Here is a 13,313-nt window from a genome sequence, read left to right on the forward strand (position 1 = left end):
TTTGCTGATTGAAGATGGAGACCAATTTAAGTTAAAAAATTATGAGGAGTTAAAAGGTAAATTAGATGATTGGCTCCAATACCACCAGATAAATGAAGTGTTTAAAACGGACAGAGTAGTTGGTTTTCAAACAGAGAAGTCAAAGGTGGAAACAGAATTGTTAGAACCAAGACAGGAGTGCCTGGCGTGCTATGGTCCATGGGGTCACGAAGAGTCGGACACGACTAAACGACTAAACAACAACAACAAGATGAAAATACTATCCAGAATGTATAAATTGTTGCTAGAGTGGCATACGAAAGATGAACAAACAAAAAATGCTATGATTTTGTGGGCAAAAGATATGGGTCATAATATAATGATTGAGGAATGGGAGAAATTGTGGCATGAGAATATTAAATTTACTGCGTGTAGTTTGCTAAAGGAAAATATTATGAAGATGATGTATAGATGGTATCTTACACCAGTAAAATTAGCAAAGATATACCACAACCATGATAACAAATGCTGGAGATGTAAGAAAGAAATAGGCTCATTTTATCATATGTGGTGGACATGTCCACTAGTGAATGTCTTCTGGAATAAGATTTATAATGAACTCAAGAAAGTGTGGAAAAACACATTTGTTAAGAAACCAGAAGCATTCCTACTGGGCATTGTAGGAAAGGAGATTCCCAAGAAGAAGATATCCTTTTTTATGTATGCCACCACAGCAGCAAGACTTTTGATAGCTAAATACTGGAAGCAACAAATATTACCAACGATCGATGAGTGGCAGATGAAGATGATGGAATTTATGGAATTGGCTGAGATGACCGGACGAATCCGCAACCAGGGAGAAGAAGCGATGGAAGAAGAATGGAAAGATTTCAAATTGTATTTTAAAAAATATGCTAAAGTAACATATTAGACTAGAAATTAAGTTGTAATTAAAACTGTGGAATATGTGAAGATGTTATTTATAGGGAAAGAAGAAATTTTTATGAGGTGAATACTCTGATATAGAATTTGCTAATTAGAAATGTATATAAGAAGCACAGGAACGGGAACCCGAGGAGGTCCCAAATGTACAATGTGAGGAGATAAGATATAATGTTTTAAATGTTTTTGTTTTTTGTCTTCTTTTTGTATTGGTATTTTATTTTTTATTTTGCTGTTTTTTTATTGTCTTGTGAATTCCCCCCCCCCTCTTTTTTTGGAAAATTAATAAAATATTATTATAAAGGCCAAAAAAAAAAGGAATTCATTGCCACAAGTTATATTGTGAGAATTAAGTGTCTCTAAGTTTCTTTGGGGGCACGTAGAAGAGCTCTGAGCTTTGCTTACAGCAGCAGCACAGTAACTCAGGCCAGCATTTAGGCCTTGGGTAGGCAAACTAAGGCCCGTGGGCCGGATCAGGTCCAATTGCCTTCTGGATCTGGCCTGCGGACTGTCCGGGAGCCGCTGCGTGGATCACCAGCGCACACGTTCTTTCCCTCTCCCTCACACAGCGCCTCCGCCTCCTCCCTCCCTCCCTCCTCCTGGCTTCTCCCTGCCCTGCCTAGAGGAGGAGGGAGGCTGGGCTTTGTTGGTGCCAGCAGCAGCAAAATCGCGCTCAAGCGGCTGCGATGTTAAGCAGCCCCTCTCCGGAGGCCTTTCGCGCGCTGCTCATCATCCTTCCGCCACCAGCCCCTGCTGCTCACAAGACACAGGTAAGCAGCTTGTGGTGCTCTTGCATCTTCCCCCTCCCCCAAAATATAGTCCGACCCCCCCCCCCAAGGTCTGAGGGACAGTTTGCTGACCCCTGATTTAGGCTATGCACATACCAAAAATTTAAAGCAACTCCCCCTCCCAAGAATCCTGAGAACTCTAGTTTGCCCCTCACAGAACTACATTTCCCTGCAACCTTAACAAAGTACAGTCCCTAGGATTCTTTGGTGGAGAAAATGCAATTTAAATGTATGGCGTGTACCAAACTAAATCTACAATTTGTTTAGTCTGATCATTTTCTATAGGCTTTTGTTAAGAGTTAAGAATCTCAGTTCAAACCATGGCAGAAGAGTATTTCACAAGTCCGCCTTGCAGACACAGTACACATTTCTCATGTATTAATCAGAGGACACAAAGAATCTCAATTAATAGACAACATGAAGGACAAGATGAAAACAGAAAAGGTGTGTGTGTATGTACAACATACCCATGGGATATGTACCACAGGTATATCATAGAATTAATACTTTCGGACAAATAGGGTGTCATCCACTCCCTTTTTTGTCCTTTTGTTTCCTGATGAGTTTGGCTATTTCGGAATACTATAGCAACCATATGGCTCTGTCTTAATTGCCAATTTCCTTTCCTTACTTGCTAGCCAAAGCCTAAAATATGTGCATGCTGATTATTATGAATGAATATGATAATGCACCTATTTTTGTATTTTCCAGAGAATCTACTCGCGGCGCTCTCGGTGCTGGACTGAAAGCAGGCACTGCTGTTAAAGTGGGTGTTAATGATCTTGATTCAATTAAAAGAGTGTAAACGGGTTCCTAATTAGACTCCTTGAAAACCTGCGGCAGCTGCGTATTAACTGTATTCATCACTGGGCAAAGCAGACTGTGTGTTTTGTGGGGTCTGTTTACAGCTTTACGTACAAACTGCTTATACCCAGAGCATCATTTCAAGGCTAACATACTGGGCCAGTTCAGATGCAGTGGCAATGGGTTGGCATTGGTCCAACCAAACCATGGGCTTGTCTTCATACCAACAAATTTGTCTTCCTGCATCGCAGGGGGGTTGGACTAGATGATCCTTCGGGTACCGGTGCAATACTAAGATTATATTGTTCTAAGTGATTCAAAAGGCAATGTGAATGCAGTGAGGTTAAAGCAGCTTCTTGATTCTCTGCAGTTAGGATGAGGGCTCCTTCACTCTTCTCCATATAACCAAATACACACTACCAGAAAAGTGGAATATATGAAACGCAGTAAATAAAAATAAATGAAATAAGCCTGGGGGGGGGGGGATGGAAATCTCAGAAATGCATGGAAATCCTATTAGGTTTTTATTCCTAAATGCTCGTTCTACTTTTACTGTGGTTAGGTTTCTTCATATATATATATATACTGCCAGCAAATTTAGAAACCAAGTATAAATTATAGTTCATACAACAAAAATCTTTTAAAAATAAAATATCAAAAGAGCAGTATGAAACTAAAATAAAACTGACACATTCTGAAACACCATTAAAAAAATAAAATCAACATTAAAGTCCCAGGCAAATAATTTTTTTAAAAAAAAATAAAATAAAAAATATGCACATTTTTTATTTTAACAGTGATGCTATACTTATGATTTGTGAGCTTCCTTAAACTCTGGAAATGACATCCTAAATAAACATGTGACATAATAAGATCAATCATGGTTTCAATGTAACTGACTCTGAATTAGAATCGCTTAGTTCTTTCCACAGCAGGCAAATGAACAAAGTGAAGCAATTACAACAGAAGCAGGAACAATTTCTTCGAAGAAAAAGAAAAAGCCAGGGCAAACATGTCCGGTCATGACAGCTACATTTTGAAATGAATCTAAATCAAAAACTGAGATTTCTGACCAAGTCTGCATATTGCTTGCTTCCCAAAGTGAATCTCAAAAAAGTCATTTGAGACAAACACCAGCATCAGAGGTGGGAAGAGGTGAGCAATGGGCATTATATTACAAAACAACTCCAGAGCAGTTGCTCATATGTCATTTACGTGGCATGGGAAGAGCTCAAACAACATTTCTGACCTTTCCCGATGAATGCAACATGTGGCTTGATGAAGCTGGTTCTAATAAGGTTGAATTAAACCCATTAGAACAAATTACTACAATTTGTTCACTCTCCTCCCTCTACCCCAATCCTATTCAAACCCAGCTATTTAATGTTTTTCACGTCTGGCTGTATAGTTCTGGTCCAGATCAGGGAGCCCAGTGAAGCGAGATACTCTGTTTACTGTAAGATAATAAGCACATCCTTTTGGGGATGGTGCGACCTAGTTAACGCTTGGCTAAGGGAAGTACTTAGGCCAATGAGTAACAAGATATGTTTGCCCCAAGCATTGCTTATATGGCGATTCAAAACTATGCTATGAATTATTCATTTTCTGCTTCTTAAACGGATCAAGAAACGACAAATCCAGCCATCTTTCAAGGAGCACAATCCAACTGGTGTCTTACATTCATAAAGGGTGACATGATTGCTATAAATGTGGGGCTCTCATATGTTGCTCAAGGCACTTTTATCATTATGCAGCTTTATAAGGAAAGAATTGCAGGCAATAAGCATGAGACAGAACCGTTCCCGCCAGTCTCCTTAGAGCGACTAATGGGCCAGTACAGCTAAAATTGTGGGACTCGAGGTGGCAAGCTGATCCCCTCTGAAAATCTAGCAGCATATTCTTGGAAATCGCTTGATTAGACAACGTGCAAATAAATCATGATTCTGCTGTAAGAAGATTACTGCTACAAACATGGAGGGCAGCAGCAAATCTAGCAGCAACTAAACATCCGTCTGAATGCAACATGTACTTTGGGGAAGCACCTATATTCCATTTGCCAGTGGTGAATCCCGGCAACTGTTTTCAGCAAGGTCACTAATGGTTTTGAACCCATTTCCACTTTCCCACCCTATCACTTAAAACTGCATTTTAACCTAGACTAGGACCCCCCCTTTTTGGCTTGGCCAAAATAAAACTCTTGCCACACCAGCACCTCTAAGCAGAATGAGTGAAGCACCTCTTTCCTGACTTCAGTGCCTACAGAAAGCTGCAGATCAGAAGACGGGTGTCAACCGGGCCTCACCCTCTTTCCTCTTCTTACCTCTTGTTCTTGTCCTCAATCTGCAAGATGTACAGCATGTCATCGGCAGTGTGCTGTTTGGAGCTGCTCTCTCCCCACTTCAACTTCAGACTCTGAGGACCCGCTGCAGTGCACTCTAGCCGAGGAGGTAAGGGCGGCAGAGGCCTGGTCTTGGCCTTAATCGAGTGGCTAAAAGGTCCCGCTCCGATGCCATTTACAGCCTGAACCCGGATCCTATGGTAGGAAAGCAGCCAAGGGGTTTGGGGTGGAAGAGAAAAAAGAATTACAGTCATACCTCGGTTTAAGTACGCTTTGGTTTGAGTACTTTCAGTTTAAGTACTCCACGGACCTGTCTGGAACGGATTAATCCACTTTCCAATTACTTTCAACGGGAAACTTCACTTCAGGTTAAGTACGCTTCAGTTTAAGTACTCCACGGACCCGTCTGGAACGGATTAATCCACTTTCCAATTACTTTCAATGGGAAAGTTCGCTTCAGGTTAAGTACGCTTCAGTTTAAGTACTCCACAGACCGTCTGGAACGGATTAATCCACTTTCCATTACAATCAATGGGAAGGTTCGCTTCAGGTTAAGTACAGACTTCCGGAACCAATTGTGTACTTAAACCGAGGTACCACTGTACGTTAAAAGCTGGTTTTGAGCCTATCAGTTTTCTTTCTGGCCCTCACTTGATGCAGAAAAGGTGAAGTATAATGGCTTAATTGACACTGAAATGAGAATGTCTAAATGTGTATTGGTGAAAAGGTTTAACATGGGGCTATATTAAAGTCAAGGAGAGCACTTTGTAATGTATTTTTGCATTAAGTCAGGTTGACAGAAACTGTTCTTCGAAAATATATGAGAGCAGGAGCAGAGTTACTGGTAAATGAAACTAGCCATTTGGCCATGGTGCAGATGGGGTTGGAGCAACAGAAACTTCCATGGTCTGCATCAGGGCACACCAACCTCTTCCAAATAACAAGGGCATTTCAATTTTTGAGGCGCTGCTGTGGGTACCAGCAAAAAAGAAATTTATATATATGTATAAAATAAATTCCAAGACGCTCCTCCCAAAATTAAACGAGTGTCACCAGCATAGATGGCAATCTCTGCATTATGCAATCTCAAGATAGAAAATTTTGAGGTACCATGACAGGGGAGTGAACTGTTAATTATCTGATTTGCATGTTTATCATGGGGCAAGTGATTCGGATGATTTTGCCTCAGGTAGCACAACGTTTTGGCTGTCTCTGCGCAAACAATTAATGCAATGATGCCGGAAAGGTCTAACCACATTGGGGCACAAAATCAAATATTTCATCTTCATCAGACCCATTAACCAGCGGTTAACGTTATTTATGAGAACCCAATTGCCAAGCAGCTCAGCCAGAACCAGAACTATCAATTTTCTGGCTGGCTGACTTGGCCCAATGCTTTGCATATTGGGAAATATAAAAACCAAAGTTCCTGGTGTAAGTGATGAATTGCCCAGTTGGACCATTTCCTTCTTTAAATAACACAAGAAGCATCGACTCATACAGAAAAGCTGCATGTCTTTTTGCAATGACAAGGTCATACCGCTTTCCAAATAATTTTTAACAGGCCATTACTTGTGTGTGGCTAACTCAAAATGCTAATGGCTCAACAGGACTCCTGTAAATATAAAGGACTTGGCTATTCATTGGATACACAAAATCAGTTGAAATCTCAAGTCGGCATGTGAGCAAGATTTAACTACATTTACTGGATGTCAGTCTGAAATGAAAAAATGGAGGTCAATTTCCCATGTACTGCAAGTCCTTGTCATATTTCAGACCTATTGGCTGCATTGTGATGCCATGCAGAAGCTATGGTTTATTGTGACAGGAGTAAGGCTGGGCAAGTTTTGGGTTTGCACACTCCTCTGCTGCACTTTCCATCTCTGGGTAATTTTAACTATGGTTTGTTAAAGCAAGCCGCCTTCTATGGACTGAGTTTGCTTCTTTCAGACATGGCCTAATTAAGATTTAGCACCGTTTGAGAGGTTTAAGTGACATGAATTGTTGTTGTTTAATTAGAAAAAGGAAGTACAAGCCTCAAAATCATCCTTACAGTCACACTGGAAGAGACAAGAGCCCAAAGTATGCCTGAATTTGTTCTTGTCATGATGAACCATGGTTTATCACGACATGCAAATATAGCCACCGACTTATTTTTTTCCAAACCAGGCAAAAACTGCTTTACTTCACGAGCCTTTAAAAGAGCAGTTTAAACCATGATTTGCATTGTAAATGCTGTTTTAGCTTTTTGCATTAAGTTTATATCCTATTGTCTTTGTGGTGGTTTTGTGATGTGTCCTGGGGAACGTATTTGAAGGATGGGACAGAAATTATCAAATAAATAAATGAATCAAAAGCACACTGAGTAAACTATTGTAAAATGGTAAGTGCAGAGGAAATTATGGGTGATATCCAATTATATTCAGAGTAGACTCACTGAAATCGACGGATGGACTTTCAATGAATCTACTATGAGTATAACTAATCTTGAATGAACGTGGTGCCAAATGTATTGCTCTGCTTTCCTCTGGCCCACATCAATGATACCAAGAGGGGGGCCTTGTCGTCTGGGCAACCTGGGACCTCCATACATTCTGCCTAGGCTTGCACCCCAAAGAGGTCACTTTGGTGCCACAATTGCAGCAAAAACAATGCGGGAAGCAGCAGTTGCAAAGATGCAAGATAAAAGCATAATGTCGCTTTGAAATATGAAGCAGTATAAAAATTATGTAAGTGATAATAAGAATGATGGAGAAGGAGCTAAAGTTGCTGCGGTGGCTACAAAGACAAGCAACACAGAACAATTTTGCAGCAGCCTTTGCTAAATGTTACATTCGCGATTTAAAATGACATCCTTTATGATTTCAACAGAGCACCCAAGGTTTGGTCATCATTCCTTGAAGGACACCCACAGCTCCCTTCTGGACTTGCAAACATAAAGCTGATGGAGAACATTAAAAAGATACAAATGTCCTGTCCTGGGTCATTGCTTCTGTCTGGACAATAATCTCTTATGTTTCTCACCAGACAGATCAAGTGCAGCAGTCTTTTCAATCAGAATACCTAGTTAATGCTTTTAAGTTTGTTGTTCATTTGAAACATGGGTAGGCAAACTAAGGTCCGGGGTCCAGATCCGGTCCAATCGCCTTCTAAATCCGGCCCATGGCCGGTCTGAGAATCAGTGTGTTTTTACATGAATAGAATGTGTCCTTTTATTTAAAATGCATCTCTGGGTTATGTTAGGAATTTGTTCATTCCCCCCCCCAAAAAAAATATAGTCCGGCCCCCCACAAGGTCTGAGGGACAGTGGACTGGCCCCCTGCTGAAAAGGTTTGCTGACCCCTGATTTGAAACAAAAGAGACAAGCATATTCCTTAAAATATCAGCAAGTTTTGGTTTATTTTTAAGTATTTAAGGGGGAAAATACATTTCAAAGAAAACAATTTTTTGAAAAAGAAATTGCAGGATGACCTCATCATAGCAATTCGCCTACAGAATGTAAGGCAGAAAGTTTTAAAGATTAGCATCATGGAACAGGGCTGTGTATATACTGCTTGTGCCATTAATCACCCAAATCCTGGAGCAAGAAATGACCAGTCCAGCATTGTAAGTTTCATGGACTGGCTGGAAGCAGAGGAGTGAAGGGAGGCATGAGCTAAGGAAGAAAGGCTCCGAACCAGGGGACTGGTGGAGGGACAATGATGAGTGGTCAGAGGGAGAAGAGGGAGCAGACTGGGAGGAGGAGGTGTCGGAAGCTGAAGAGGTAACAGGGTTTAGTGAGCAGGAGCAGGCTGTGGCAGAGAGAAGCCCAGAATCAGAGGCAGATGTGGAGGCTGGAGAAGAGAGGGCCCAAGAGGCAGAGCAGAGGCAGGCTGCTGAAGAAGCCAGGGGGGGGTCTGCTCTCCTGCTCCCCTCCCTGCTGGTCTCTCAGAACCAAACGAGGTCTGAAGAGGTCGGAGCAGGGACAGACAAGGCGACAAAGTCTCAGGCTGCTTGAGAAAGACTCAGGGAAGGAGGAGACTTGGAGAAGGCGGAGATCTTCAGTCCCCACGATCACCTCATAGACATAGGGGCAAGAGTTGCTGTGCTCACTAGACCTGAGCTGTTTTATTTATTTGAATAAAGAGTTGATTTCACTGGCACCTTGAGAGTTACTGCTGACCCATCTTCAGGAGCTATTTCTTCATAATAATATTAAGAGGCTTGCTGGACAAAGGTTCATCTAGTCTAGCATCTCCCCCCAGATTTCTTTGCACCGTGTAATCTCTGCGATAAATGCTTAACACAACCTTTCTTTTCGGCATTCACCCCATACAGCTGCCATTCTCTTGAGTGGGTGTTGTGTAGCAGTAGCCACAAATGGACAATGCCCCAATTCTGGTCCTGCCTGCAGGCTTTCCGTGGGAATCTGGTTGGCCACTGTGAGAACGGCATGCTGGACTAGATGGGTCACTCGCCCTGTCCTCTTATGTTCTTATGAATGACATTGGGTAAATAATTCCCCTAAGCCTCTGTTCCCCGTTTTATGGGGCTGATACTAATGGTCCCCTAATGGCCATGAAGCACCCTGTGAGCACCTAGCAGGCAATAACTAATAATAAAATTCAGTGTGCATTTCCCTGTCCCTTGCCATTATTAGAGATAATTTGGATTGAAGAGCCATTAGAAAGAGGCCCGAGGATGGGGCAGCTTTGAGCAATCTTAGAATTAACATTCGCCGGCCGACCTTTTACCGACATTCATTCCTAAATTAAAATAATTTCTCAGAAGTCCACAGGGGAAGAAAAAAGAAGAAGAATCATAATAATTATCAGCTAAGCCACTTATTTATCCACAAAGATACATTAACAGAGCTAATATGCACACTTAATAATGACTGCCCCAAATCTGAAAAATGAGCACACTGCACCGTGCAGCAAAACCTTTAATTGTTTCCCATATTTAGGATGTACGCTATAATTAGTTCAATCTGTTCTCATTTGCACAGCAATGCTGGAACAGCTATCATAGTTTCCAAACATCTAAAGACCAAAAAGAAGGTCAAAACCCTGAGTGAATGATGATAGTAAACAGACTGACCCAGGGCTTCCATGAAACGCTCCCACAATCTTAAGCATGGGTACCCTGTTTCTCATATTTTAAGACATACCCATAAAATAAGCCATAGCAGGATTTTTAAGCATTCAAGGAATATAAGCCATACCCCGAAAATAAGACATAGTGATAGGCGCAGCAGCAATGCTGGCCGCGGCAGGAGGAGGAGGAAAAAAATAAGACATCCCTTGAAAATAAGCCATAGTGTTGTTTTTTTGAGGAAAAAATAAATATAAGACATGTCTTATAATATGAGAAACACGGTAGCTACAAGTGAGAGGGGCTTGTGGGCAATGCTACTCCCAGGTTGTCTATCCCTGTCCTGCGAGCTCTTTGTGTGTGTTGGATGTGTGTTTGTTGTGCCTGTCAATCACTTGACGTGACAATGATTTTGCTATGTTAAACTATTTGGATTGCTTGGTTGTTTTGTTTATTGTGTTGCATTAATATGTTGTTCATTGCTCTGGGGGATGTTCAGACCAAAAGGTTTTGCATAAAGAAGCAGTGACATAATACAACACAACACAACACAAGGGGGAAGCAGCAATGAATGTGCTTTCTTAAAATGTTGTGTTATGCCATGTCCCCTCTGGCAGCCATTTTGTGACTGGCACCCAACAACAGCACTTTCTCAAAATTCAAAATGCGCCCACCGGACCAAAAACGGCTGCAGTTTTAAACCCGCACTTACCGGAATGTGGTTTCTGGAAGCAGGTCGCTAACGACGTAACTTGTGACGTTCCCCACCGGGATAATAACATCGCCGAGGTCGACGTTGTAAGAAATAATCTCAGACCCATTATTGCACGGTTCATCCCAGTTCAATACAAGGCACACAAAGGGTGAAATTGGAGAGGCATCCAAGTGCTCATCATCGGATACACAGAGAGTGGTCACGGCATCAGGGACTGACGCTGGGGCTGTACAGGTCACCAGGTCACTGTAAGGTCCTGCTCCTGCCTGGTTTATTGCCTGTGGAGTGAAACATTCATTGCATTACATCAAGTGCTACTTACACCCAAGGCCTTTCGGTGAATAGAGATATATGCTTCTGCCGCCTGAAGCAGCAGCCTCACTCTGCCTAATGGCTGGGCCGGCTCTGGTTTCGATGACCTTACAGACCTGCAATTATCCATAGAACTAAAGCTTGTAGTATTTGGAACTAAAATTCCATTTTAATTCTACCTAGATCCTAACTTGTTCGCAAAAAACCCACATTATTATACACTCGCATAAAGAAGAAAGGAGGTTACCTCCCGGCAGCAATACAAATAAAACCCTCTTCATGATCCTAAAGTTAAGCGTCTCGATTTACCTGTAGCCTACAGAAATAGTGAGCTGCGGCTGATAACTGGCTGATTTCAAAGGAGTTGCCTGTGCCACTGTAGGCGAGTTCTAAGGACTCTGCGTCTTCTCCCCACTCCAGTCTGTATTCTGAGATGTCAGCACCAAAGCTCTCAGGACTCTGAAACACAAACACACGCCTGTTGGGTCAAATCTGAGCCTAAAATGGTCTTAACACAGGTTAACAAGGAAGGAAAGTGCTTAAAAAACAAAACTGAGATCATTTAAATTGTGCCTGGGTGTGTGGCTGAGCAGGGGCTAAGAGTCTCAAGAATGGAGGTCCATCCTGATTTAAACCTTTTTTTCTTAGCACTGGCGGTCTCCAGCAGTGCTGTTCTAGCTGCGTTTCAGTGCAGATTTTAAAAATCAGGAATGAGCGGAATTCCACTGAGAGGAAATCAGCAGGAAGCTGAGACCTAATCAAGATATGAAATGCTGAGGAACAGAAAGTTAAGCCATCCAGAATTGTGGGTTTTTTTTGGGGGGGGCAGGCTCGGTTCTCAGTCTGCTTTGGGTTTCTAAGGGAAAGGAAGAGTTAAATAGTGATTCGGTAAAAACAAAAAGGGCTCTTAGAAGTTGGCTTCTATGGAGGAAGAAGAGTGAGGCAAACCTCAGGCCCTTTTGGCTTCAGCCAAGGAGAAAGGGGTTAGTCTTACACATCTGGGTCACATTGCCAGGCGGGGATGCTGAGGAGGACGCATTAAAAAAAGGGGCTAAGGAGATAGACAAAACTCCAGCCAGGAAAGGATTCTACAATCACACATTTAGGCTTTCGGAATACAGTAGTGGTTTAAGATTCAGTCTGCTAAATTATTGTTTTCTCGAGGAATGAAAGGCTATGTATTGTGATCATTACACAACCTGCACTCGTTTATTTCAAACTTTCAAACTCTGCATACGGAGCAAACAGCAATCTGCAGAAAACTCAAATTCACGTTTGTTCCGAATGAGTGCTAAAGAGTGGCTTTAACATGGGGAAAGCTCAGGGGCAAAAACAGCAACAACAACACCCAAACAGTGCAGACCCGTGCCTGGAAAGGTTAAGTGTGGATAAGCCCTAGGTGGGAGCTGCAAACTGAAAATTACGATACTTAAAAAACGCCCCTCTTACCTCCCAGCTAACAAGTACACTTGTATCGGAAATGAAGGCAATGGAAGGTGCTCTGCACTGCCCGGGGGGCCCAGCAGCGGTTGTGAGTATTGTGGCTTCGGAATACGTCCCATACTAAAGGAAGGAAAATAAAACATATATATTATTACACAATATAAACCACACATATTATTTGTTAGTATATTTAAATGAAGGATCTTGATTGACATTTCTCTTCATTTTCCTCCCCACACTTCAAAAGCCATATCCGTTCACAAAACAACCTCTTGGCCCAATAAGAGGATTTCTTTCCCTCCTGGCTAAAATCAAGTCTCCCATCCTTCATAGCAAGTACCTCAGGATTGCTAGCGAACCCTCCTTCTCCACAGATATAATGCTCTTGAACATTCAGTGTGGCATCCCAGAAGCCTAGCCTACAGTCAAGGAAAGAAACTAGCTTGTAGCCTGTTGCATAAGTTGGGTTGTACTCAACTAAGTCACACTCAGGGTAGGCCCACTGAAACTGGCGTTGACTATTGATGCCAGTAAGCCTACTCTTGAGTATGGCTTTGTGGTGTACAACCCTACATTCGATCACTGAGGGAAAGGACCAGGGAGACATGGGTCATATCCACGCCATCTGTTTAAACTTTAAACAGCACCATTTTAACCATCGTGGATCCCCTCCACCAAATAATTCCAGCCAAAGGCCTGGTTGAAGAGGAGCGCTTCGTCTGGTGCCTAAAGATGTATAATCCAGGCGTTAGACAAATCTCCCTGGGGAGTCTTCTACAAACAGGGAGCCACTGCAGAAAAGGCCCATTCTCATGTTGCCCCCCCCCAGACCTCTGGTGGAAGAGGCACACAAAGAAGGACCTCATGATTATTGCAGGGTCTAGGTCAGAGACCTTGGACTGGTCAGTACCTCTCAGCC

General features: G+C 42.3%; 1 protein-coding gene across 2 annotated transcripts in view; it reads right to left on the reverse strand.

The window, feature by feature from the left end:
• FNDC3B (fibronectin type III domain containing 3B) overlaps positions 1–13,313 on the reverse strand; it is a 258,472-nt gene that overhangs the window by 23,533 nt on the left and 221,626 nt on the right. For both annotated transcript variants that reach the window (XM_035132789.2, XM_060274365.1), the window contains exons 20-23: positions 12,401–12,514; positions 11,261–11,410; positions 10,637–10,917; positions 4,834–5,046 (exon numbers count right to left, since the gene is read on the reverse strand). In XM_035132789.2, coding sequence (XP_034988680.1) covers positions 4,834–5,046; positions 10,637–10,917; positions 11,261–11,410; positions 12,401–12,514 — 758 coding nt within the window. The remainder of the gene's footprint in view (positions 1–4,833; positions 5,047–10,636; positions 10,918–11,260; positions 11,411–12,400; positions 12,515–13,313) is intronic.

Source organism: Zootoca vivipara, chromosome 5, assembly GCF_963506605.1.
Source record: "Zootoca vivipara chromosome 5, rZooViv1.1, whole genome shotgun sequence".
Taxonomy (NCBI): Eukaryota; Metazoa; Chordata; class Lepidosauria; order Squamata; family Lacertidae; genus Zootoca; species Zootoca vivipara.